The following is a 27,488-nucleotide window of genomic DNA, read 5'->3' as shown; positions in this document are numbered from 1 at the left end:
CCGACCGGACGCTCGGCTGCTGCAGATAGAGGAGAGCCTTCTGCTTGTTCCACACTCAGCACCCCCAGGCTAACCACAATCCTTTCAAAGGCTCATGTATTCACAAACGGAGGCATGTCAAAATCAAAGGGGATCACATATGACATAATTCACATGAAATGCAAGCAGGCGGACAATTTATAGCATCAATTCACAGAAGGTGGGGAGAGCTAAGGCTTGGTAATTATTTAATTCCTGCTTAAACCAACGGCAGCTTTGCCTCTAGGAGCCCTGAAACAGGCAGGCCTTGGAGGCGGCGGCGGCTGTGCTGGCAGCCAGCTGATGCCAAGGCCTGGCACACAGCCAGGGCTTAGATAACAGGCGGCTTAACTATTTATAGGCACTTCACACCAGAATGCTAAACAGAGGAGGGGGTGTCCATTCTTTCCACCTGCAGCCGCTGCCATTCAGGAAAAAGCACACTCAGTGGTGTCAGGCCACCGGAAATCCACCCAGCCAAGGGGGACACCAAAGGGGTGTCATGCTCGGCCTCTGGCTCTTGCACAGAGCAGTCGCTTTCATCCCTCAAGGCGGAGCCAAAGCCCACCCCCACCACCAGTGGCTCCTCCACCTGCCAAACTAAGCCACGCAGGTCCAAACCCTTCAACACAAAGGGCTGATCGGAAGTGATGGAGGGGGCCCTTGTGGACTCCAGAGCCTTTACCCTGCCAGGGAACCTGTGCAGACCCCACTCCAAAGCCCCTCCAGATGAAGAGCAAAGGCTCCTGTAAGGCCCAGGAGTGGTGATCTCTGTGCCAACAGAGCCTCGAAACCACCTCCACCGGCTGAGGATAAATGGCAAAACCTCGTCCACTCTTCTACCTCATTAACTGAAACACATTAAAACAAGGGGCACTGGGAGTCGAAAATGAGGCTGTTAAACCAAGCTGATATAATCCCCATCAGCTGTGGGCGAGGAGGCCACATCAATTATGCTGAATCAAACACAGGAACCATGATTTACAGGAGGTGCCAGGATCCCAAGCAGTACCTGAGTGCCCTAGACCATATTTCTCTCTCCCGCCTCCTCCCATGCCCCTCCTCATTCTGGCAATCCAGCCCAGGCCCTTCATATCTTTCACGAGGTTCTTGAAAGAAGAGCTCTGGCTGAATTTACAGCCCTTGGTCCAAAGAGGTGGCAGAAACCCTGCTACTTGCTCTGCAAATTCCAAAAGAAATAGACAGGATCAACGACAGCATGTTCCAGGAATTACAGGTGACCTTGAGAAGAGAAAGAAGTATTGGGATGGATGGAGGAATGAGGGCTCGCTCCATTTTAAAAATGGGATCAAAACCCCCAAACCAGTACCAATCTGCGTGTTGAGATGGAGAGGTTGAATTTCTACCCCGATGGTATGATAAAAATGAAGAAGCCTGAGGCTGAAGGTAAGAAAAAGCCTGTGGAAGCTGTGCCATCTCTTGAGTCCCCTTCCCCCGGGGGTTGAGAAGGGCAGGGTAAAAATGCTGTAAATAAAATAAAATAAAATAAATAATTCTATATATCTAGGTTTTACTGATGGTGCTGAAAAATCAAGGGACTGGTTTCTGAAAGGGACAAAGGATGCTGACCCCTGATCAAGGAACTGTTAACATCAGATTTGATGACTCTCATGTGGAGATAGCCATTTCAGCACCGACACAGGAAATATATTAACAGAGGATGTGGAGAGAGGGCTGCATTTGCCTAGTATCTCAGTTCGATGGAAGAGGGCAAATGCAAGGATCCCCATAGATGCCTGTTGGGCCACCTGAACTCTCGTCCTGGGCATTCCTGCTCTTCTGAAAATGATAAATACAAGATGCAAGTTGAGGCCCTATGAGCAGGAAGCAGGATGCCTGCTTAACCAGCATGATCTCTACCAGCGAAGAGCAACATCTGTTGGATTAATTATCTGTGTAATTAGCATCTCATTCTCAAGGGGATTTGCTTTTTGGCTTCATGAAACACTTCCAGCTGCTTTTTCTTCTTTTTCTTTTGGGGGTGTGTGTGTGTGTTTGTGTGTGTGGAGGGAGGGTAATCATTTTATTTCTGCATGCCAGGCAAAACCAAAGTACCTCGGAAGCATCATCTTGCCCCCATCCAAAGGGCAAAAAGGGAAGGGGAAAAGCCATAGACTTCAAACCAAGAACCATCCAGGCTCAGCCCTGGAATATGGCCACAGCTCACACCCTCCAGGTCTGGAGCAATGTGAAGCTTGGTCCGGCCCACATTTGCCTAAGTAGGAGCTCCTGCCACTGGAGGAAGAAGGCGCCAAAGAATTGTGCTGCTGCTCAGCACCAGCAAAGGTGGCAAGATTTCAGCAGAGACAACAATCCCACCACAAAGCCAGAGAGGGCAAAGCCAGGGCAAGCAGCAGAGCAGGGCAAGCACTGCTGCCCCCGTTTTTTTGGGGAGGAAAACCAAGAATATCAATTTCCATTCTGGGGAGAAAAGGAAACTGCACAGGCAGCAGTGAACTCTCTGAAGGGGGCAATGTGGGAAAATGAAAGCCAACTTCTCAGCAACGCATGGTTGAAAAACCAGGTCAGCAGAAAGGCAGCTCAAGTGAGTAACATGCGCAGAAAGCAGCTCTGGTAATGTTTTTGCTCCTGCTCTCTCTGCTCGGAAGCTCCATGTGGGCAAATTTATGTGGGGAGGGGGATAAGGGAGCATAAACAAGCGATTCGATCATTGACGCAGAAAAGAAAAAAGCACTAATGAATTAACAAACTGCTAAGAAACTCCAAGGGACAGGAAGGAACTGGGAACCCCTTGTCTTCCTATCACCTTAAAAAGTGACAGAAGGAGCACCCAGGCATCCCCCCCCCCCCAAATGTGGCATGCTGTGGAGTAGCCTGTGGAGTAGCCCATGTCTCATAAACACCAGCAGTTCATAGCTTGCAGAGCAAGACTCCAAAGACATGGGATCCTTAAATACATTTCTGAACTACTCTATTAGTTTGGGGGTGCTGGGAAATCTGAGCTGCTTGGCTCGTAACCCTCAGTTGGGGTGATTCCACCACAAATACAGCAGAAAATCAGAACTTCATAACCAGCAGAAACTTATGTGTGGTGAAGCTGGAATAAGCTTCTATTCTCAGGATGACACAGGATTGCAGAGTCAGAAGTTTAGGTTCAAAAATATTTATTGAAGTAAAAAAAGAAATACATTCTAGATAGAAAAGGTCTTGGAGCCAACTAGCTTACTAAATCTCACCTTCTGAAGAAGTAAAAGAGTAAAAAGTTAAAAAAAAAATCAATGCAGCTACATTTTGCCTAAAGGGAGAGGCAAAATGTGTCCTCACTGGAAGGCTGAAAAGGCAGAAAAGATAATGGCAGAGACCACATGGTCAACCTAGGGCAATAAAACTTAAAAGAGGAAGTTCCTTCACAAAATTATATTCCTACATCTTCAAAAGGTGTGGGGAGGCAGTGGCTAGCAGGAGGAGGAAAGACAAAGCCCTTTTGGGAAACATGCATGTTAAAATGGAAAAAAGAATCCCTCAGCTTAATCCTATCTCTATAGTCTAGCTGCTCATTGAGGTCTGGAAACTTGACACAAGAGACTTGTGCAGCCCAGGGATGAAACCCAACAGGGGGATTAACTAGATTGGCCTTTCTCTCTTTAATAATGCAAGCATGGTTCATTCTTTTCAGTCTTGCGTTTCTTTACCTTTTCTCACTCAGATGAACTCTGAGTCACCAAAGTACGCCACACATGCCATCTTTATAGTCCTGAAGCCCACAGCCTCTCATGAATCTGCTGGGCAGCCTCTCTGATGCGCCTCTGACACTAGGCCGAATGGTGTATGGAAGCCGAGGAGTGGCTGCTTGAGGGGAAATGGCCAAAAGGCAGAGCCTGAGGATTGCAAGCCCGATAAGCCCGGCGCTCTCTCACCCGGGCAGCATCTGGAGAGGATTTTCTCCAGCAGAGGCAAGAACTCGATTACATCCAGTTAACTGCACTCTAAACTGATTATGCATGTGCCAGGCTAATGGATTACATTAGCAAGGGAAAAAAACAACACCCCACCAATATCCCACGCAAGGAGAGAAGCAGCTCCCAGGCCGCTCCCTGGCCCCCAGCTGTAGAGGCCTGAGCACTGGAAGAGGATGTCTTGGGATAGGCCCCTCCACACTCTTCTGGGTTTGTAGAGGTGTCTTGTGCAGGAATGCCACTACCCCTACTTCCCAGTGGCTTCAGTAAAGCTGAGGGGACGAAGCTGCAAGCAGGCATTTGGGCTCACACTTCACTGAAACAAGCTTACAGGTGTCTCTGCCCGCTTGGGGGCACACAGAGTGGAGGTTTCTATATGTGGGGGACTCAGAGCTTGTACCTGTAGGAGGGATGGAGAAATTCTCAAGAGGGAAGGAGCTGCCTTGCTACACTCACCCGCAGCAGATGCAGCTGTCATCAACTGGGAGACCATTCTGGCCTGTGCCACCCATGCAATACCTATTGGCTTTGCTGCCTGACCAGCTAACAGATAATGTGTCCTCCAGGGCAAGATCTTCCATTGGTCACTAGACAGTTCCAGGCCTGTTTTACTAGCTCAAAAGACATCACTGGGAGAATCTGAGAGATCAGGTACTTGGCAAGGGTTTACTCTCTTTGGCTGAAGCTTCATCTGTCAATCCCTGTTCATGGGGACTGCCACAACCACCCAACCAGAACAGGTACACAAGAATGTTTTGGTGGAAGGTGATAGAAGTGCACCTGTCACCATTGACTGCAGGAACAGATGTGGAGGACAATGAGCCTGTAAGATGGGAAGCCAAAGAAAACAGAAGTGGAAAGCAAGACAGACAGCATGCGTAAGTGAATGGAAGGTCCATGAAGTGAAGCTGCTTAGATTTATGGCAATTTGTACCTGACTGTTCATACTAAAGCCATTATGGGATGATTAGAGAAAAAGGTGAAGCTTTAAGTCCAGGGAAAATCAATAGAAACGTCTGGAGCAATTCTGCTTCGCAAGTGAAAGGGCTATTTACTTTATGCAGAGCCTCTTGTTCCCAGACAACATGGATGAAGTCAGAGGGGGAGGGGATGAGTAGAAGTGTGCAACCCAAAGAAGACATGGGCAGAGGAAGAAGCCCCAAGGGTCTGAAAGAACAGGACAATGGTGCATTGCTACCAGGACTCCTAGGTGCATGGGCAGCCAAATGCCCCATTACTCCAGCCCGAGTTCCATAAAGAGGTCTGTGCCCCAGAGCCCCACCTGGAACATGGCAAGGGCCCTGCTAAATGCGTTCGGGGCCCACACTAGCAGCATCATTCCCACTTCAAGCACCCCAAAGAGCAAAATCTTTCCTCTTGTTGGTGAGTTGTTTCAAGCTACTGCTGCAGCCCACTTTTGCACTCCTTCTTGCTCTGCAATATCCTTTTCCAAAATCAGAACTGCCATTAAAGTGCCCATTCCACAGCCTGAAGTGATCCTTTTGGAACCTTCTCTCTTTGTACTAACCAGCTTCAATATTTCTGCAAATCGAGCAGCTTCATTGCTCTGCTCAAACTCAAGGCCATTGATATACAAATTGAAAAGCTATAGACCAGACTTGGACAAACTTCGGGCCTCCAGGTGTTTTGGACTTCAACTCCCATAATTCCTAACAGCCTACTGGCTGTTAGGAATTGTGGGAGTTCAAGTCCAAAACACTTGGAGGGCTGAAGTTTGCCCATGCCTGCTATAGACCCATGAGTGATCCCCACAGTACTCCACTACAAGAAATGGTCATTTATTCCTAGTTTTTCATTTGAAATCATCAACTATCAATCACAACAATGCTGTAGATTAATTTATAACCTGCCTTTCTCTCAACGCTGGGACTCCAAATGGTTTACAAACACTAGAACAATTTTTGAGGATGTCTCCTAAGATGGAGATCCACCCCACAGGGACCAACTGGGATGAAGGAGCTCTCCCTTACCTTGTAGAGCTTCAAGCTGGCCTCATGCCTGGAGTTCACGGTGTGTAGTCGCAGCTTCTCCAGGCTATTGGTGTAGTAGTCACAAGCGTTGCACTTCAGGTGCACTGGGTTCCCGATGGCCACACATTTGAGCCTCCACTCATTGGCCTTGCCCCCCTCCTTGATGTGGGCCACCAGCTGGAACTTCTGTACATGCTTGTCGGTCTTGCAGTGGAGCTGGAAGTTGGCCTTGAGCTGCGTGTTGTAGCGGCACAGCTTGCACTGGTAGGAGTCCCCCGCCACTGCCTTCCACTCCTCCTCCGGCAGGCTGCGCTCCATGTTCATATGCAGCCCTAGCAGGTCCAGGTTGTCCGTGGAGAACTTGTTGCACACGGCACACTGGAAGAGCTTCAGCGAGGGGTCGTTGGTCTGCGTGAAGGTCTCTCCCAGGTTCATGAGTTCCTCAGAGACCAGCTGTCCACCCCCAAGCCTCATGTCCAAGGGGATCTCTCCACCTACTGCACAAAAAAAAGACAATCAGTCAAAAATGCTCTGCAGAGACAAGAGAGGCCTCTCAGGGGTGCCTTAAAGAGCCTGGGCCAAGGAGGCTCCTGACCACTTCAGGGGGTGCAGGCCTGGGCCACAAATGGGAGTATGGTGGTGAATGAACACACAGCCCCCATTTTATTCCATGACCTGAAATGGACACATGGAAAATTCTGGGGAAAATGGAAAATAAATGCTTAGGTCACATATTCCTTTTTGTACCAACAAGTGAAACACACTGGTATAAAAAGAAGAGTTTTCCAAAGCTATTCCAAGGCAGTCTTGGATCCAGGAGGGTAATCGGAGTGATAAACACCTGATGACTAACCAAATAATATTCTCAATATAATGCTGGGAAAATGTTTTCAAATGTACTGCAGAAACACAAAGACTGTCTTCAGGCATTTGTTCTAATCCAGAAGTTTCACCAAAGCTCTGGCTCAGTCAAGCAACAGCCAAGAACTCTGTACCAAGGATGCTCCACCTTCACCTCCCAATTCCCCCAGAGGACTTCTGACATCAAGTTAAGTTAAACCAGCAGTTCCTGACCTTTGGTTTCCCAGTGTTTTAGACTTCAACTCCCAGAAATCGCAGCCATCTTACCAGCTATTAAGAATTGTGGTAGTTGAAGTCCAAATTCCTGGAGGACCAAAGGTTGGGAGCCACTGAGTTAAAACGTCTAAATCCCTGAACATACACACAAACTCCACAAGGAAGAAGACATGCACAAGTCCTCCAGTTTGCTTCAATCCACTTGCCACTTAAGCAGCATGGAGTATGAATTTAAATAGACATAACAGTCTCCTGTCACTGTTGGACTGGCAAGGCCATGCTGCTAAGCCTTGTGTCCTGCATTATTGTTATTCCTAAATTACATGAAAACTTTATTCCTTCCTCACCACTTTTTCTGCATTTGTACGGCCACTGCATACTCTTCATACCATTTCTAAGCACAGTTGACACAATCTTCCTTCTGTTTACTTCAACATTAAAGGTTTCTATTTTCAGCTCTATCTCATTCCTGTTTTCTTGACTTGCACAACAACATTTAGGATATCTGAAAGCAGCTCTTTGTAATTCCACCTCTGGCCTTGTGCATACGTGCAATTTTTGTCTGAATAAAAACCAAGACATTTCTACTTTTACATTTAATATACCAAGTTACCATTTTATGTACAAATACATGAAGTTGGAAAGTGCACTTAGAAAACAAACACTGCTCATCTTTTGGAGTGCCCTTCAAATAATCTGAAACACACAGTTTTCTTCCAGTGCTTGAAGGTCTCTTACAGTTTTATACTCCTGAGGGACGCCTGATTCCCTCCTTGGGCCGGAGTTGATGCAAGCCAAGCCAAGGGACCTGGGAGCCCAGAAAGAGACTAGCTGGCCCCAGTCCCCAGTCTTGGTCCAGAAGGATTAAGGTGTCAGAAATATTTTAAAATTAACTAGGTATTTTTAATTATAAAAATGTGAGTCAATGAAAGGGTTAAATGGATGCAATGACTCAGCAGAAGCTGCAGGACTATATAAGCACGTATACTGTAGCTTAGTAGGCCCCTGTGTTAGTTTGCCTCAGTGGGAGAAAGGTCTCAGTCTGTGAGAAGGCCTCACAGTGTGAGATAGGCCTTAGTCTATGAGAGAAGCCTCTGTGTGATGTAAGCTTCAATATGAGAAGGCCTCGTGTGTGAAGCTCCAGTGTGAAGGTTGAACTTTATTTGTGTCATGAAAACCTTGTTCTTGTAAACAGTGCAATTATATTATTTTGCTATAAAGAAAAGTATGCTATGGAAGAGATAACTTTGGTCTGTGTGTTTTTGTTCTTTTTACCACTTTGGGCTACTGGTGCTGGGTCATGCTGCTGTTGCTAAGTTACTCTGCTGTGCATTTACGAGGAGGGTCTTTTGTTAATAAGCCCACTCACCCAATATAAGGACCATTTGGCATTCATCAAATCCTTGACCTGCCTCCAGAGAGAAGCCAATAATGAAGGACTGGACCCTACAGCATCACTTGGGCAGGAGACTTTGAATATATAAAACCTATATATTCAGCTCTACAAGAGGTGGGTATTTTAGAATATAAAACACAATGTGATATAAAGAACAATCTCTCTCATCTGCACCCAACACTTAGGTTAGTGAAAGAAATATGTGCATCATTTATTTAATTATATATATCTCTGTCTCTCTCCACCCTTCTCCAGCATTATCTTCAGAGTGGGTAATGCCGATACTCACTGCTAATGTGGGGTAAGGAAAGTCCCTTTCCCCTTCCATGGCTTCACCCACGATGAAGGTGTGAAGTTGGGTTGTTGTGGGTTTTTTTGGGCTATATGGCCATGTTCTAGAGGCATTCTCTCCTGATGTTTCGCCTGCATCTATGGCAAGCATCCTCAGAGGTAGTCAGGATGCTTGCCACCTCACTACCTCTGAGGATGCTTGCCATAGATACAGGCTAAATGTCAGGAGAGAATGCCTCTAGAACATGGCCATATAGCCCGAAAAAACCTACAACAACAACCCAGTGATTCCGGCCATGAAAGCCTTTGACAATACAAGGTGTGAAGTTATTTGCAAAGGGCAGGCTGCATGTGCAGGCAATGTGATACCAATGAAGCTATGCCTCCTCCTCCTCTGCAGCCCTTTCACCAGATGGTAACCAGTATTCTTCCAGGGCCAAAGCCAGCCAGCTGCTCCTAGGCCCTTGCCTCTTGCCCAAGCTCCACTGAATCAAAACTGCCGCATCAATACACTTAGAACCATCTGTAGAGTGGGGAAGAAAATGGGTCTTCATGTGGGTCCTGGGCATGCAAGACAGTCTTGAGAAGAGCCCCCGGACTTCCTTGGGGACATCAGTGGAGTCCCCTCAAGAGATGCTCAGTCTCCCTACAAAAATGGCAACCCTTTCAGTAGGACCACTGAAAGCATGTCACTCAAGAACACCTGAAGCTGGACATTACTGTTGGGTTTCATCCCACTCTCATTCCCGTCAATTACAATATCTCAATCGCGAAGGGCAGGATGAAATATGAAACCAAACATGGGCATCTCCAACAATGGGCATGTACTAAGAAATGGCTACCAGGAAAGCATTCTTACCACTTCATCTCATTTACTAAACTCCACTGAGTGCTATACTTAAATGTGCTAAACCACTGTGCTCATCGTATTAGGTTAGGTTCAAATGTACAATAGAGCATTCTTTGCATATTTAGAACATATGGGCCAGCATTATTTTCAAACGTTTGGCCAATTCTGTAATGCAATGGCATTAATTGCTCTCAGGTGTAAAATGAAATGTTTCTCCCATTTGTGGGAGGAGTCAAAAGTACCCTTGTTGGGGAAAGCTTTACCTTTTGCTCACTGAGCTTTTACTTTTAAAAAATAGCCTTTCCGGGTCCTCCCCTTCCTTCCATGATATGTTTGTGCCTTGTGTTGCATGGGAAAGCCAGGAGAGAATGATGATGATGATTATGCCATATCTCCATGCTGTGCAGTCCTGGGAGTTATAGTTTCCCCAGGTCCATATCCTTCTCTGGCTGCATTTATACTATGGAATGAATGCTCTTGAACCCCACTTTAAATACTATAGCTCCATACTATGCGTTCCTGGGAGCTATAGTTTCCCAAAGTCCATACCCTTCTCTGGGTACTTCTGCATTGGAGAATAAATGAAGTTGGGACCCATTTTAAAAGCTGCTATTAATTATTATTATTATTATTGTTATTATTATTATTATTATGCCATGCCTCAATACTGTGCAGTCCTGGGAGTTAATTTTCCAAGGACTATACCCCTTCTCTTGGTGCATTTACAATATCGAATGAATGCAGTTGGACCTTACTTTAAATGCCATGTCTCCCTGAGATGGTGCTCGGAATTGCAGTTTCCCAAGGTCCATGAACCTTCTTTGAGTGCATCTACACTGTTAAATAAATGTAGCTGGTCCTTACTTTAAATACCATAGCTCCATACTATGCCATCCTGGGAGTTATAATTTTCCAAGGTCCATGCCCTTCTCTGTGGGGCAGCCGAGAGAGGGGGGGGGGCATTACTGCTCTCCCTCCCTCCCTGCTTCAGGAGCTGAAAACACGTAACAGCTGACATTTTAAAGAGAGGAGGTTTTCCCCCCACAAAGAACAGGGGGGAGGGATGGTGGGTGGTACCTAGCAATTACAGTGTGATGGCAAATATACTGAAAGAATGCTGAGTACAACAGAGTAACACAGATTTAACTGTGATGAAGGTAGGGAAATCATCCGTTTCACTTCAAAACTGAGTATGACTGAGTTCTACTCTACCAAACACTTCCCTGCTTCAATATAATGAAATCCTAGAATTAAGCACAGAAGCAGTGCAATCAGGCTTCCAGACAGCTGAAACAGGGCTTTGCACCTCTAAGGTACTTAAAGGACAAACCTGTTTGGGTAACTCCCTTGACAGAAACAATGGCTAGGACTTGCTACACTTCACTCAGGTAGAAAATGAAGGTAAACACTGCAATACTGATACGGGCAATATGGCAACAGCAAGATGCAGGTAATTATTAACATGCGTTTATAGCAGGTGAGACATGCCAACTTAATTGTTAATTTTACCTATTTTAACATTTTAGATTTCCAGCCAATGTCAAAAGGTCTGTTTCAACTATCCTTTCAAAACACCAAAGAATCCGGAACCATCCAATAAAACCCATTGTGCAGGAGAGTTAGGGCCACAAGGAATACAAAAAGGAGGCTTGATTTTCTGGACATTATCTTTTTCTCTTTCGGGTCCCACTTCTCCTTCACACCATATTCCAGATTTTCTTCCAGAATCCCTTTCTCTGCCTGCTCTTGGCCCTCATGACAGGGAATGTGGTTAAGAGAACATGGCAGCAGCTGAAAGCTCCTGAACCAGAGGGAAGTGTTTAGGGCTTCCAGAGCAAAGCCTCTGTTGTGTCCTGCTCTGAGCCTCAACAACAGCCCCAACCCTTTGTCAAAAGAGGAATGGCGGCAATGCCTCTGTCTCCACATGCGGCATACTGCACTCCTTCTCCTTTTTGAAATAGTCCTAAAACTCACAAAGAATCCAGAGCATGTGGCTACTTTTGAGGATTCTTGATCAGTGACAAGCCCCACAAATGCGCACACACACAGACCCCCACAAGCCCAGCACAAGAGGTCACCTCACCTAGAGATGGGGCCATGGAGGCGATGGTATTGCTGGGGTCCAGCTGGAAGCCGCCCATCACAAACGGCGCCTCTGAGGCTGGGCTGTCCATCTTCAGATTGGGAAGGGCCATGTTCTGCGCCAGGTAGTACTGGTACAGCTCCGCCTCGGCAGGTAGGCTGCCCAGGCCCAGGTGGCGGTTGTGCTGCATTTGGCTCATGTTCTGTTGGAGCAGCATCATGTTGTGCATGTGCTTCTCACTGGTCATGTGGATGCGAAGGTTCCTGGCCACATTTGTCTCATAGTCACACACCTCACACCGCCAGGTAGGTTTGCTTTTTGGTTTGGTTGGGGAGGGGGCCCCACAGCTACTCCCCATGTTGGCTGCGGCGGCAGCTGCTGCTGCTGCAGCAGCTCCAGCAGTGTGGCTGAAAACTTGTTCCCCGCCTCCATTCTGCAGGTTTTGCATGTTGTTGAGATGCTTGTCAGACTGCATATGAATACTGAGGTTGCCTTTGGTAGTAGTGGAGTAGTTACACACCTCGCAGCGGAAGGGCTTGTAACCACAGGTGTAGCTCTCACCCCGTGCAAGCCGCGGGTGAGGCTGCCCACTTTTGCAGTAGGAGCAGGTGCCCCCTGACTCCGGGTGCTTCTCCTTCATGTGAGCCTCCAGCGTCTGCTGGTACTTGTAGTGCCAGTTACACTTGGGGCACTTGAGTGTCTTGCATGAGTTTCGTGAATGCATCATGGTCATGTGGCCGCCAAGCGACCGCGAGGAGCCCAGGACGGTGTCACACTTGGGGCACTCCACACCGCTCCCCGAGGGGCACTCCCCATCCCCGAGTTCACAGAGTGGCCCCATGTGCTGGTGATGAGAGACACAGACCCCGTCCTCACCCTCGACACTCTCATTTGGTTCTGGTACTGTGGCATTGTCTCTATTGGCACTTTCATTGCTGAAGTCCAGCCTCCTACGGCCCTCACTGCCTTCACTATTAAAGCTTAAACAATTCCTCCTGTTTGCACCATCAAAGACAAAGGAAGAAGCAGAATTAGAAGAAGCCGTGCCATGGGACGCAGCCTGAAGCACGTTAGGCATTAAGGGAGAAATGCTTTGGTTTGAGAGAGCAAGGTCCTTTGGGCTTCCGCCACTGCTGCCACTGCAGCCTGCCACTGACCCAGACTCTTCCGGAGGCCTCTCCTCCAGGTCATCCTCCAGCTCACTTGCAAACAGCCCTTTGCACCCCTCCTCCTCCTCCATGTCCTCCTCCATTTCCTCCTCCTCCTCCATTTCCTCCTCTTCCTCCATTTCCTCCTCCTCCTCTATTTCCTCCTCCTCCTCTTCCTCCTCCTCCTCCTCACCAGCTGGCTCTACTTTCTCTGAGGGGCTGTGTTGGTCAGCAGACTGTTGCTTCTCTGCGTCTGCCACCCCCCCAGGGTCCTTCCCCTCAGAAAATACAGGTGGGCTAGAGGCCAGTGGTACGAGGGGAACTGAGGTAATCGGTGTCTTCAAAGCTGAACTGGTTAGCCCTCCAAGGTTCAAGAGGCCCCCAGGGGCCAAGCGGCCAGACTGGGGCTGTTCTGCACCACTGGCAGCCCCGACCTGGGCACCCTCCTCCCCTTCCATGCGTATCCCACTGAATTTGCCATAGAAACTGTGTCCAGGGCCTATGAGGTTTGCTGTGGAAACTAAAGGGCGTGGAAAGTTTTTGGTTTTTGGTTCCAGAAAGCTTACAAGGGGTTCCTTGTCTTTGCCTATCCCTTGGATGATAGCGGAGATGTTCTTATTGCTAAGAATTTTCCGCTCCTCCTCGCTCAGAGTCATTCGATGGTCGTGAACCGCGTGGGTCACAAATGAGCGGACGTACCCAAAGGAAAGTTTGCACAAGAAACACATCAGGATGGGCTTCCGCTTCCCATACAGCACAAAGCTATTGAACTTGGACAGGTCCACATTGTTGGGAACATCTTTGGATACACAGGAACTTTTGGCAGAACCATCACTGTTCAGGTAATCCTTGTTGCTTTTGTAGCGCACATCAAAAACACGGAAGCTGTGCAAGACAGGACTGAGCCCTGCCAGGGCTGAGGTATTTGGGGAGGCCGGCTCTGAGCCCTCAAACCATTTCCCAAAGGACGAGGCTATGTGGAAAGTGTTGATGATCTGGGGGTAGGCGGGGGTGGGGGCGGCAGCCGTGGCCTCGCCTTGCTTGCCCCCTGGGCTGGGAAGGGAGTTTGTGAAAAGAGGGGGAAGCGTCCCGCCGCCATGGCCAGCCCCCCACAGTCCCCCACTCTGGACCAGCTGGCTGAGGCTCTCCACAATGTATGCTGAGCCATCTGGCTGGTAGACAATTTCCCCAGCCAGGTTCTCCACATCGTCGCTCTCCTCCTCCCCCTCCTCTCCAGTCTCGCTCCCACAGTCCTTCTGCAGGGGGACAAGCGGACGGGTGCTGGATGGGCAGTGATGCTCCATGTAGCCCTGCAAGCTGATGAAAGAGGCAGAGCATTTGTTGCAGCTGACCTCTTGGTCGGCAAGCTCCGCATCGGGGCTAGCAGGAGTAGGACCAGCAGTGCTTCCAGGTGAGTGCTCTCGGAAAGGGCCCCGCCGCTGGTCTAGGGCTCCTTGGCTCTCCACTGCAGGTGGCTCCATGCTGGCAGCTGTGCTGGGGAGGTGGGAGCTACCGAGTTCAGTCCATTGCTGGTGCTGAGGGAGAGCACACCCATTGTCCTTCCCCAAGGTGACGGGTGAGTCACAGCCTTCCATGGCACGGAATGCATGGAGCACTCATTGCACCCAGTACGACTTGGACCTAAAAGCAGACAAAGAGAGGAGAGGGAGAGGAAAAGAGAGAGAGGTAGGTCAGTCAGGAATAAGCACAGACTGCATGTCCACACAGAGCAGTTACGGCATGCACAAGCCCCATTTGGAAAAAGGGGCAGCTGCTGCCAAGCCCGGAAAACACAGGAAGGGGGGAGACTGAAACCCATCAGCCCAAGAGACAAAGCAGTAGAACAGAGACAGGAGAAAAGGCCCTTCTCATCCCAGGGAGGAAAACACCTCTGCTTCCTGAATTTTTGTGCTTGTTCACAAGAATGGGAGATGAACTGCAGCCATTTCTGCAGAGAGGTCACTGCCAATGCATCCTGAGGCCTGCTCACAGGAAGTTCAGGCTTTCTTTCCTGGTCATGTAACCCCTGCCTCTTTAGGCTAGGCAGGTATGGCATGCCAGTCTCCTTCAGAAACCAGCAGCACCTTGGCAGATCTGAATCTGAGATGACTGCTAGCTCTTGAGAACTTGGGAAGGAAATGACTGGGCCATTTCACTGACCCATGGCCACAAGAGAGTTTAGCACAAATGCCTCCTGGCCACAGTCTTTGCACAAAAGGGCCTTTTATGCCACAAGGGTAATGGGGAACCACAACCCTCTTGCCACTCACACCTGATGGGTCAGGCACAGGATTTCTCTGGCTTCTACAGGCTCTTGTTTCACTATGGCCACTCCCACCACCTATGCCAATATAAACAGTGCTGTCAAGCAAAACTCCAGCATGACAGGGCCGTAGCCAGAAAAAAATTTCGGGAGGGGTTGAAATTTGGGGGGGGGGGTTTGAAAATTTCATGGGGGGGGGGAGGTTGAAACCTGCCTCCTAGCTCACGTTGAATCAAAGAGCACAGCAGGGGGAAGAGCAGCCTTCAATAGCAGCCTTCAATAGCCTGCAGCTCCACTCCACTCCTGTCAACCACCTCCACCAAATCTGGCCTCCTTAATGAGAGCATTCAACACACACACACCCAACTTGGTTGCTTCACTACATCGGCTATTGCTGCAAGTAACGACAGTGTGAATAAATTGTCAATATTTGCCTGGGATAATGCTTTCAGTTCTGGAGGGACTCTTAATTTTTTGCATCTCATAGACTTAGCATGGGGATTTGGTTAACCAGTTAAAATTCAAGAGTAAACCAGTTTTTTTTAAAGATCTGAAACATTTGGGGGAAGGGTTGAACCCCTTAACCCCCCCTCCCGCCTCGCTACAGGTCTGCAGCATGATACTTGTTCAAAAGATGCATTTGCGGTACTGCCACTACACAAGCAGAGGTCAGAGCACATGAACAGCAAAGGCTGCAGCGATATCAAGAAAGGTCTTTATCTTCCTAGTGGAACCATGCCCTCAGCAGGATTTTTTTGGGGGGCGCGTAGCACAGCAAAAGCAACTGCTGTAGTCTAGACATGGGGCAACAAAGGCTGGAGTGCTGATCAGCTTGCCTGTATGCACTTCCTGCTTCCTTCCCAGGGTTGCCTGGAGGCGGGAGTCAAAGAAGCAGGAAGGTTGATCTGCCAGCAGAGTAATACGAAAGTGAGAGCAGGCTCTTGCTGCCATGCAGCCCTTGCAAATGCACACGCATGAAGGCCCCAACTCTTCTTCCCAAGTCCCCCACGTCCTTTCACTAACTGCTGTTCTCTTTGCCTCCATCGCTTCCCATTCCTATTACCAGCCTGAGCAGACTGAGTCTCCTGGGAGAAGGTCTCGTGGATTGCCCCTGGTCGTGGTATGGACCAGGCCAGGCTCTTCCAACAGCATCTCCTTTGCCTCTCCTTCTGCTGAAGACTGGGGGCATGGGGAGGGTGGCTCTGAAGTCTTTCCTTGAGCCCCATGGGGCAGAGTGGAGAACCCCTGTCTCTTGATCCACACACCACCACTTCTTTGTCTGCCACTAATCTCACACAGCTCAGGAAATCTCTTCATAGAATTCCTGGTTTTGATGAACTCTGCACAGAAGAAGGTTCAAGTACAAACTTTTACAGGGATAAGTGGCAGCCTGGCCTCAGGCTGAAGGCAACATGGAAGGCCCACAGGTGGCAAACCTGGTGCTCCTAGACAAAGTGGGGTTGCTAGAAACCCACCCGGCTGGCGCTGACGTTGAGGGGCCTGACTGACAGCCTGGGCCCAAAGGGTTGGCAGAGCTGATGGGGCGGGAGGGTTAACAGCCTGATTGTAAAATCAATATCATAAATGCTTGGTAAGTTACAGGAACAAGCGGGAAGAGAAGGCAGCGATTGATAAAGGACTGTGGCTTTGATGCTGCACTAGGGACTTGTTTATTGACAGGAAAGCCAATCTCCTCTGCAGGCCGGGCTAGGCCAGAGAAACTGCCAATGGCTTCCCAATTAATTGGTGGCTTTTTGGCCTCCCAGCTGCCCTCTGCATCACTGCCCACTGCCAGTTAACCACTTCCAGGGATCACCAAGGCCTTTGCAGTCATTCCGTTTGGGGCTGCTGATTCCTTAGGCACAGTCTTACGTTGAGCGCAGGGCTGACCCCCGGAGGTGCTGCAGGAACCCCAAAAAGGCACAGCCCTTGGCCAAGCCTCATCTATGCACCCAATGCCAGGCTCTCCCTCTCCACCAGGCAGTCATTAAGGGAAAGGTAGCTCTTACTTAAGGAGGCAGAAGTCAACTAGTCAGGTCGATCACAGCACTGTCTGTAAACATGTTTTCCCGTAAAATCAATGATCTTCCGTTAGAGAGCGCACTGGCTGGGAACCTGAAGCCACCCCCTCCTCCCACCTCCCAGGTCCATTTCATCTTTAAAAGGGACTCCCTGGACTTCATCTTACGGAATAACTATTGGCAGTCTCTAAAGTATCATATTGTGGGCCAGGGTTTTGGAGAGGCGATTGGCCTTCTGGGTCCAGGGGTTTCGGGATGAGATTGATTATCTGAATGCACCTCAATTTAGCTTCAGGGATAGTTACAGGACAAAGACGGCCTGGGTCACCCTGAAAACTAGGAACCCAGGTCTCTCTTCTTTTCTCTAAGGAGCAGCAGCACTGTCAATCCCCCATAAAGTAAGGGGCATCACTGAGTCCCCATCCTTCAGGCAAGACCTTTGAAGAAAAGTCAGGACTGCTCCCTTGCTTTGCCAGCAAGAACAAGAGTGGGCCACCAGTGGGGCCAATCCCCCAAAGCCATCTCTGTGCCAGGAGAGGGGCGGGCACTCCTTCCTCAGCAGGGCTATTTCCAGCACAGACATCAACTCAGACTGGAAGTGAAAGCAGCAAGCTCAGCCCGTTCTTCTTCTTCGGGGAACACACATTAACCTTTGTGATGTGCTTCCCACAAGGGGCAGGCAGCCCTGAGATATTGTGGGAGGGCAGGGAACCAGCCGGCCGCAGTGGCTCAGAAGGGTCCTCCCCTGCACTGGCCTTGACCCCAGCCTGCTCCCCATCTGCCCTCCAGAGGCACAGAGGAAAGAGTGACTTTTCAGTGGGAAAAGGAATGCTGGGCTGCCATGCTTTCCACCTAACAGATATACAGAATGGACTTATGGTGAGCTTCCACGAACCCCCTTGGAAACCAAGGCCTTCAGTATGTTTCAGCCGCAAAGCAAAGAGGCAGCATACCTTCCAGATCCTGGGAGAAACAAACTGTCTGTGGTTTTCAACACTGTAGCAAACAAAATACACACTTCAAGGCACCCATCATTTTCTATTTACTTTCTTGAAAACCTATTTGGTTGCAAAGTATTTTTTCCAAGTTAAAAGCCTATTATGAACCAATTGAAATTATGTAACATAATTAGCTCCATTCTTGACACAATATATAAATTCTGCCCTGGTTATTTACTGTTTTCTATATCGAGCATAAATTAAACATGATTGCCCCGTTGCAGAAAAGTCATGGCAGCTTGTCTAAAAGAGAATTCAGAACAAAAAGGAAATGCGAGCCAACAGAGAGAAACAATCCACACTTTGTGTTCTTGGCATGTTTACAAATATGTCCTCTCTTAGGAGAACTACTCACTTTTGGAAAGGAAGTCACAGATGTCAACTATATTTCCTTATTTTTTTAACTAAAAGGCCAGACTAAATGTGCCCAAGAGCTCCTGTGTGTGAGAGACGCCGGCAAAGGATATGTCTTAAGAGAGAATCACATTGGTACTTGAGCTAATGCTGGAGGAGGTTAGTACTAAGGAGAAAGCGGCAATGGCAAACCAACCCTGAATGCTAGAATGAAACAATCCAAACTGCAGCAAGAAACAGTCCCAGAAAATGGGCCTCCTATTCAGATGGCACCAGAGAAGCTGCTGGGAAAGAGTGAAGGACAAGTGCAAACAGCCCTGGGCTCAGTGATACAACTGTTAAAAACAACTACATAGAGCTATTGTGTTTTGGACGCAACACACTTCATACCACTTCAGACAGCATCACCATTTCTATTTTCGCTCTACACGCCATTCAGGATCCTCTTGCTTCCTTCTATCCCCTAACAGCAAACTTGCATGGCCAAGTGCCAATCACACTGGAGCTCCAAAAAACAGGCCAACTGAGATAGGTCAGCTGAGGAAACCGAAGGCATTTTTAGAAAAGGAAAGGTGAAGGCAGCATGGACCCAGGGCAGAAGAGGGGGGATGTGTGGTATCAACTGGTGGTAGAACCTTACCCCAAGTCCCAGCAAGAGGCCTAGAACCCAGCCTCCCTCCCGCATCCCTGTCTCTTTTACTGCAGATGCTTTCCACCTTCATGGCTTCATTGCCCATAGTGTCCCCCCCCCCCCCCAATGCAGTTCTCATGCTCCAGGGAAAGGGAAAACCAGGCCCTAAGGGAGGTACAGGCTGGGAAACTCAAGAGGCAGTAAGACTTCTGGGAAGGCACTGCGTGATTGCTTCAGTCCTTGCTTTGAGGGTCTGTTTTATAAGCGGCCACACACCCAACAGCCATTTTGTGACTTCCTAGGCCTGCTTTCAGCCATTTTGTGAGGATCCTCACAAGTCTTTCTCAAAATCCCCCCTATATCTGCTGGCCCCTAAAACCTGATCTATGCAACAGGAGGGAGCCCTGTTAACTGAACAGAACCCATCCCTTTGGGGCACAGGACTGAAATGACAATCCTATAGCCTTGCCTCCTGCTAATGGCAGGGCTTTAATTTTTTAAAAAATTCTTCTTGCCCGCTCACATGCCTGATAAGATTAAATTACCGGAACTGACACAGCTGGAGGCAGCAGCCTTCCACGGAGCCTCTGAGGAGGTGATGCAATTTCATTTCCATTGATCAGAAACCAGCGGGGCAGCAAATGATAGGAAATGCCATTATGAGAAGGGTTTGGCCAAAAGGCCCAGTGCCCAGGCCAGCTCCTGCCCTCGGCACAAACAGAAGAACAGGGCTCTGGGGGTGAACTGGGGCCAGATGGACAGGGCCCATAAGTTCCACAGAAACAGGTCTCAGACAGATGGGTGGATGGCAACTGTGGCCTGAGCCATCACTCAGCCAGCTTCGGCACAGTCTCAGCAAAGTTCTGAGGCCAAGACAAGGGCCAACTGTTGTCTTCAGGCAACAGCAAGAAGTGTTACTAGCCCCACAAGTAGAAGGGCAATGCAAGGAAACATGGGGTTCTGACCAACCCCTACCCATTGAGCCACTCCACATCCTCCATCTCCAGCGTCATCAGCCTCATTGCAGACCCTCATCCCATCTTGATTGCTGGCTATCTCAGGCCAAGTGTCACACCTCTCAGGCCACAGACCATGGGTGGGAGGGAGAACGGCTGTCCCTGTTGATTACGCAAAAGCCCAAGGGTTACCAGATGCCGACTGCAGCTTCATAGCTGTTATGGCAATCAATACGACTGAAATAATCAAGCAGCCTCAACCACATCATTGATTACTAAACACAATAATGGTGTTTATTATGGTAATGGCAAAGCCCCTGCTAGAGTACCTGGTGTTGCCCAAAGCTGGGCATAAAAAGCCCAGCCCTGCCAGGCCCAAGACCAAGGCCTTCTCTGCTTCTGTGCCTGGCAAACAACTCCAGATCCCACTTATGGGACAGAAAGAGTTTACAGAAAGGTTTTCCTGCTCTCTTGCTCACATTTGTTCTCACACACACAAATATGGACATTCTTATACAAAATTTAAAAATTGCCAGAATTCCTGCTAATAAGACTGGCAGAAAGCTAAACAGAAGCTGGAGAGCTATGCGGGGGAGGGGGGCACATAGACTTGGCTTGCTGGCCCCCAGAGGATGTAAGGTTGCCAAACAGATGATGAAGTGTTATTTGCAGCTGAGCAAATCAAATTGCCTTCTGTTTCCCACTGGTTCAGCAACAGCCTAAGTCACCAGGCTTCCCTGCGATGGAGGAAACATTGGGCAGGGAACCAAGAGAAGATCCTTCTGTGATAGAGCCCTACGCTCAGTTTGGGATCTTTAGACATCAAAATGAGGCCCAGAGGATGATGTGGTGGCTCTCCTGGAGTAACCTCAATTTGGAACTCCAGGTAACTTCAGCCTAGCTTTGCCTCCTTTGAATGCCTGCACAGAGAAGATCAAAGCAACCAAAGTGGACCCCTTCTGAGGTACTGAAAACTCTTTGTGGAAAGGGATCTAATACTAGGCGAGGCAATTAGTGGTAGAGCAGCAAGTGAAGCATCTAACAAAGGAGACCAAGACAGCAAAACCTCTTCAAGGGCCCCGTTTAGGACCCCAATCCACAGACAAAAGCATCTGCTTGTATGAAAAATGGAAGACTCAGCAACATTTCTGCAAGACACCAGCACTTTTTTAGACATTTAATTAAAGGAAGCTAAACAAATGGAAACCTCGAAAACAATCAGCTTTGGCAGTGGATTTAAAGATTGCCAGGGGCATGGGGCATTCATCGGTGCCCTATGTCCACCCAAAGGATATTAGGAACTATACATCTTTGGTATGGTATTTTATGATGCTTTTAGTTGTTATTTTGTTCGTTAAGTTAGGTTGTGTTATATTGTCAAATGTCTTTATTTTGATGTAATTATCTGTACGTTGTTTTGTCCCAGCAATTGAATGTTTGCCTTAAATGCTGGAAACCGCCCTGAGTCCCTTTGGGGAAATAGGGCGATATACAAATAAAGTTTTTATTATTATTTATTATTACAAGATCCATCTTAAGGGGAAGGAAGAGGTTCAGATCTCTTGAGTGTTTATTATATAATGCTAGCAAAGGTAAAATGAGGCTGGGAATATTTTGTCCTGGTTCCAGGCCTAGCAAGAGAGAAAAACATGATGAGTCCGGATTCAGGTAAGAAAATGCCCAAAAGACCAAATTTTCCAAGGAGGAAGAACGGACAGGTAGACAAACAAGCAGAAGATGGTCAGAGAAGATGACATTTGTGATACCATTTTTATTCAAGGTTGAAGCTACACACACACTGCTCCAGATCCCTCAAAGGGTGAGGGGGATGGGGGGATGGTGTGTTAAGGTGGAGGCATCCACTGGACCTTGCTGAAGCAGCAGCAGCCCCAGCAGCAGGCACTTCCATGTGTGCAATGCAGGGAGCTGCTGGCTGGTAGCCGACTCAGATTTCTTCTTTTTCATGCCATGAACTCAGGCTTCCATGAACACAGGCCTCCTGGCCTCTGCCAGCACCCAAGGCAAACAAGTCCCTCCACGCTGCCTGTGTCAATACAGGTTGCCCTGGGCACCAGGGGGACCTTCCCCGCCCACCCAGAGGGTTTAAGGAGGAAAGGAGCAGGAGAGGAGGCTAGAGAACAGACAAAAGAGAATGGTGAGAAGGGCAGGGCATCTCGACACACTCCTTTGCTCCCCCTTCTGCCCTGGCGGTCCAAAGGCAATGCAGCCAAGGCAACCGGGCACAGTGCCACCAAGGCCCTGACCTTTCCACAGCACCATCACGGCAGGCAGATGAAGGAAGGGTCTGACCCCAAGGAGCTCTGCTGCTGAGACCTGGATTCACCCCCACGTAAGCAGGCTACTGCTCCCCTAGTCTTGGGGAACAAGGGGGCCAGTCTCACAAAGGATGAACCAAGCCCAGGACTTCTGTGAAGCATTTCAGCCATCTAGTGGTCACAACCACTAGCATTTGGGATAAAATGTTCTCTTTTTACAAACCAGCTTCCAGGAGAATCATACAGTCAGGGGCGCCTCAACCCATTACTCGAAGTAAGCATTTGCAGTATCGTTGATTTTGCCCAGGGGCGCTCTTGAGGCGCTCTTGGGGGAAAATAGACCTTGACATATGCGAGTTGTAGTTACTGGGATGTATAGTTCACCTACGATCAAAGAGCATTCTGAACTCCACCAATGAAGGAATTGAACCAAATATGGCACACAGAACTCCCACGACGAACAGAAAATATATTTCAGTGATTGGTTGGGGGGGGGGGGGGGGGCAAAATACTGTTTGCTTACCGTTGAAAATTACCTAGGGCCGCCTCTGCATACAGTCAAGTCCTAGAGGACTATTCCACAAGATTCCAATTGACCAAATGAGCTGAATGTACACTTGGAAGACTCTCCGCCGCAAAAGTGGCAAAGGTTCCATCACTAAAGCTCAAACTAAAGCTCAAGGCCTAACCTTCTACAATTCTGGCTCTTCATTACAGCACCAGTGCTCTGATTTCTGAATCAGGCTGGACTGTTCCAGATAAACAAGTGGAAACATACATTCCTTTGTAGCTTTCAGGGATAGAAACTTAATTTCTTTTTAATGGGGTGGAAGTACTGGGCCTCATATTTTTCTGTTTTCACAAAAGCACAGACCTGGCCAGCCAGTGAATATGCAACTCTCCAACTGCTCCAGCCTGTGACCTTCTTGCCAGTCCTGAGACCACTTTCTTTTAGAACTGCAAGCATTCTGCTTACTCTAAAATCAACAATGGACCACACTTAGCAATATTTCAGTTGGGTCTAATAGGGCAACATGGCCACTTTCAGGTTTTTTGTGAGGCGTTCTTCTGGCTGCATTGAAGGCTCCAGGTCTGCCATACGAAGTGTAATGTTATCACCCTCAACTCAATCAAGACCTCAGTATGTTCTGATAACACAAGCCAACAAAATCAAACTTTTTGTAATAATCAGAAATAGGAGTAGAACAGTTTAAATTATTTTATGCGGATTTTAAATGTCTTTATTTTTTCCATCACATCATTTTTTTAAAATATGACCAATGGTACATAACAGCAGACTAGTGTAAAGTCTGCCCATTTCACATCATATTCATCTAACACAAGCCAACAAGTATTTTATATCAGATATAATTTAGGTCACTCTTATAGAGTTTTTTGCAGTGGATTCAGATCTGTGTTTATTTTTTTCTCTATCACATGTAGTTTTTGTGATGAGGCTAATTGAATAATTAATTTATTTATGCACTGATATCAATAGAATCTAATTAACCACAAGTCAACAAGTATTTTTCATCAGTTATTATTTTAGACCATTCTTATAGTTTTTTGTCCCCTGAATTCAGATCTGTTATTATTTTTTCTCTATCATGTGTAATTTTTGTGATGAGACTAGTTAAATGATTAATGCATTTACGCAAGGATATCAATTAAATTCTATTGGTATCAATGTGTAAATGCATTAATTATTTGATTACACAGAAAAAATAAACACAGATCTGAATTCAGCACAAAACAACTTTATACAAATGACCTAAAATTATATCTGATTAAAAATACTTGTTGGCTTTTGTAATTAGTTTGCAACGGATCCCGGATATTTAGATAGAGAGCGTATGCCAGGAGATCACTGGTATTCTGTATCTGGAATGCCACCTGCCAAAATGAGGACTCAGAACTGTGGAAAGCTGGATGTTTGAGTCTAATAATGATTTATGTATGACATCCTCAGATTGAAAGTTATACATTGGGTGATAAGATGCCGCCTTGCCTGATTCCCTTGCCAACTAGAAACCATTTGGTTTCTCCGCATTCTGTCCTAATAGTAGCCTCTTGTCCTGACCACAGGTCACACTTCAGGACATGCTTCTCTTTAAGAACCAGCCATAGATTTTAAAGCCAACTGGAGATCTGGCCACAACCTGAGAAGAGGGAGAGGGTCCGCTGACGTGGAAAGCTGCATTTCTTGCCTCCCCAAAGTAATGCAAGGTGCATGGGCAGTGCCCCTCTCCCATAGCACTGCTTAACTGTCACGATGGGGTAGGGGGCATGTCATGTGTACAGAGCAGCTCAGTCCTACCAGCTGTGCATACCTATGACTGTGCTGCAGCCTCCTGCCCCACAGTATTTATGGCCAAGATCGGTCTTCTTCCTGAACAAGGACAGCCCTTCCTCTCCACAGGACGTGAACTCTGCCGGCATGAGTCACCCCGCTCTTGAGAAATGCTTCCCTTTGAAATGTGACCAAGCCAGTTTCTAGAAAGCAACGTGTTCCTCCTGAGAGTCCTATGCATGTGAGGTGGCACACGGGCATGTTTTTTTAATATATCCCCTCAACCTTTTTAGGGAAAATGGAAGGCAATTATACCAGGCCTCACGTACATGGAGGGGCCACATCAGGCCTGTTAGCTGCACTGCTAGGAGCCCCCGATGATGCAATGGGTTAAATCCTTGTGCCGGCAGGACTGAAGACCGACAGGTCGGAGGTTCAAATCTGGGGAGAGTGCGAATGAGCTCCCTTTGTCAGCTCCAGCTCCACATGCAGGGAAATGAGAGAAGCCTCCCATAAGGATAGTAAAAACATCAAACATCTGGGCATCCCTTGGGCAACGTCCTTGCAGACGACCAATTCTCTCACACCAGAAGTGACTTGCAGTTTCTCAAGTCGCTCCTGACATGGAAAAAAAAAGCTACACTGCTGCAAACTCATCTTTTTTAGAATCCCATTAACATTAGCTTCATAAACTCAAAAAAGAGCAAGACCAGAAAGCAAGTTCTAGTTGTGGTAAACATGCCCTTGTGTCATGGCAGCATGGACAAGATGATTAAACAGCAGCAATTGAGAACACACACATTTCCATCTTCTACAAATGATATTTATATCCCTATTTTCTTCTTCCAAGTACAGTCAACTTTCCACATTCATCTTGTGAGAAATGGGGGCTCAGACTGAAAACAATCAGCTTCTCCAACACAATTGAATTAGGCATCCTCCCACTTGCTAGTAACAAATACCTGGTAAAGCAGATGGCAGGTGCTTGCAATATAAAAACTGACCAGCTTTGTGGCTAAAATCAACTCAGAGCTTGGTCTGCACTAGAAATACTTCTATTCTTATTTTATATGAACGTAGGTTACCCTTCATTTTGTAGTCAGAAGATAGGATGCAGTATTTTAAATGAAAGAACATAAACATAACATTCAATACATTCTTGTCCTGCGGGTCCTGAAATTGGTTAAATATATACTATTAAACCCGGATGACAGTTCAAAGAAACTAGCAAGAGTGCAACCCTTCTTGGGCCACATAAATCGGTTGGCCCAGAACTGTGCCATTGGTATGCTATGTGTCACAAAGGAGACAGCTAAGAGAGAACATCATGGGGAAGCTTGCTTGGACTCTGCAGCTGGGAGAGGCAGTCTGGCAGAGCTGAGTCCCATCAGCCCACCCTCCTGTCCACAGACATGGGGCCCTTGGCCTATCTTCACTGCCAACACAGAGAGACCAAGCGTCTCTTCACACAGACCATTCCCATCATCCCCTTGGAGCATCCCCTGCTAGTCTGCAAAGCCTCCTGACACTCTGTGTGACGGGAGGAACTGACCAACCGGCAAAAGTTTGTACCTGAACCCCCTGTCGGTCAGTAAACATGGCAGGCTGGTGGAGAGAGGACACAGTGGTAGTTTTGCAGGAGCTGCACCTGAGGGAATGGCTCCGATGTCAAGTGTCAGCCAGTAAATTGCTATTGGCTTTTCAATAAGCAGGAGCAGTGAGCTAAGTGTTTCCCTGCGTTGTGAAGGCTCACTCAGACTCAATACAGTGGTATTGACAGCACAATCACCCAGTAATCCAGGCCTCACTAACGGCTCAGCACTTCCCCACTAAAAAGACAGTTTCCACTTGGACATCAGCCCATTAGCTGGGCCTCCTGCAATCATTGGCATCGCTGCCCCCCCCCCCCCATGGCACTGCCCCCTAAAACCAGCCTTGGAAAAAGAAGGTCAGACAGCAGAAGCCCCAGAGAGTGCCCATAGGCCCCTTTCATGTGCAAGAGACCCTCCATGCCAGAATTAACCCCACCTTGGCCAGAAACATCAGACATTGTACAGAGTATTGCCAAATGCCTTTGGACAGAGCTCTTGGGCATCACCTTTGAGTGGCTGAGGCTCCAGGGACATATTGACTAGGAGGGCCTATGGACTGTTCTCCTTCACTTCCACCTCTCCACAGAACTGCAGCTGCCTTTTGCTAGAATGCCCTGTCAAAGAGGAAATCCCCTCACCTGTCTCCATAAATTAGCTGCCCCCTGCCCAAGCCTGCCGGTCTCCAAATCACAAGGGAGATAGGGCTATTATGGTAAATGAGGCAGCTGGGAACACCCCCCTCCCCCTACCTCCCTGGTTAGGAAGGGTTAACCCCATTCCCACTGTCATCTGATAACGGACTCTGAGGGAAGCGGGTTCTCTCATGTTGAGATATGATGGCACTAACCTTTATTGATCCACAATCAGAGAACTTTCCTTATCTCTCCCCGGTGGTGGCGATGGGCTGCCCTCCCAGGCTCAACTTGTGTTTCATGTGCTCACACTCTTGAAAAAAGAGTGCAAGACCCGCAGGGCCTGACATTGCACGCCCTGGTGCTGCACCAGTAATTCTCTTCTCTATCACACCTCCTGGCTCCTCTCCTCCCTACCATGAGCCATAGCAATGCATGGCCATGGTGGCCCAAATGTAAACATCCCACCTTCGAGTGTACCCTGGGTGGGAAAAAAAGGCACAAAACCATCCTGGATGCCCTTCAGCCAGGTATAGCCAAAGAGAAATAAAATGCTTCAGAATGCAGAGAGGGCAGGAACTTGACTCAAGTTTGGGGAGGGAGAATTCCCTCCAACCTCAGAAGCAGCATCCTCTGACAATAGCGACTGAGGAGTAAAAGCAGAGGAGAGATATCCTTGAGCA

At 48.0% G+C, this 27,488-nt stretch overlaps 1 protein-coding gene across 3 annotated transcripts in view; it reads right to left on the bottom strand.

Moving 5' to 3' along the window:
- ZFHX3 (zinc finger homeobox 3) overlaps positions 1–27,488 on the bottom strand; it is a 206,888-nt gene that overhangs the window by 46,369 nt on the left and 133,031 nt on the right. For all 3 annotated transcript variants that reach the window (XM_060788469.2, XM_060788470.2, XM_067471081.1), the window contains 2 exons: positions 11,645–14,433; positions 5,948–6,444 (listed from right to left, as the gene is read on the bottom strand). In XM_060788469.2, coding sequence (XP_060644452.2) covers positions 5,948–6,444; positions 11,645–14,387 — 3,240 coding nt within the window. In that variant the 5' untranslated portion in view covers positions 14,388–14,433. The remainder of the gene's footprint in view (positions 1–5,947; positions 6,445–11,644; positions 14,434–27,488) is intronic.

The sequence above is a fragment of the Anolis sagrei genome, chromosome 8, assembly GCF_037176765.1.
Source record: "Anolis sagrei isolate rAnoSag1 chromosome 8, rAnoSag1.mat, whole genome shotgun sequence".
NCBI lineage: Eukaryota > Metazoa > Chordata > Lepidosauria > Squamata > Dactyloidae > Anolis > Anolis sagrei.
Note: the sequence above shows the minus strand (reverse complement) of the source record. Positions and strands in the feature narration are given on the sequence as shown.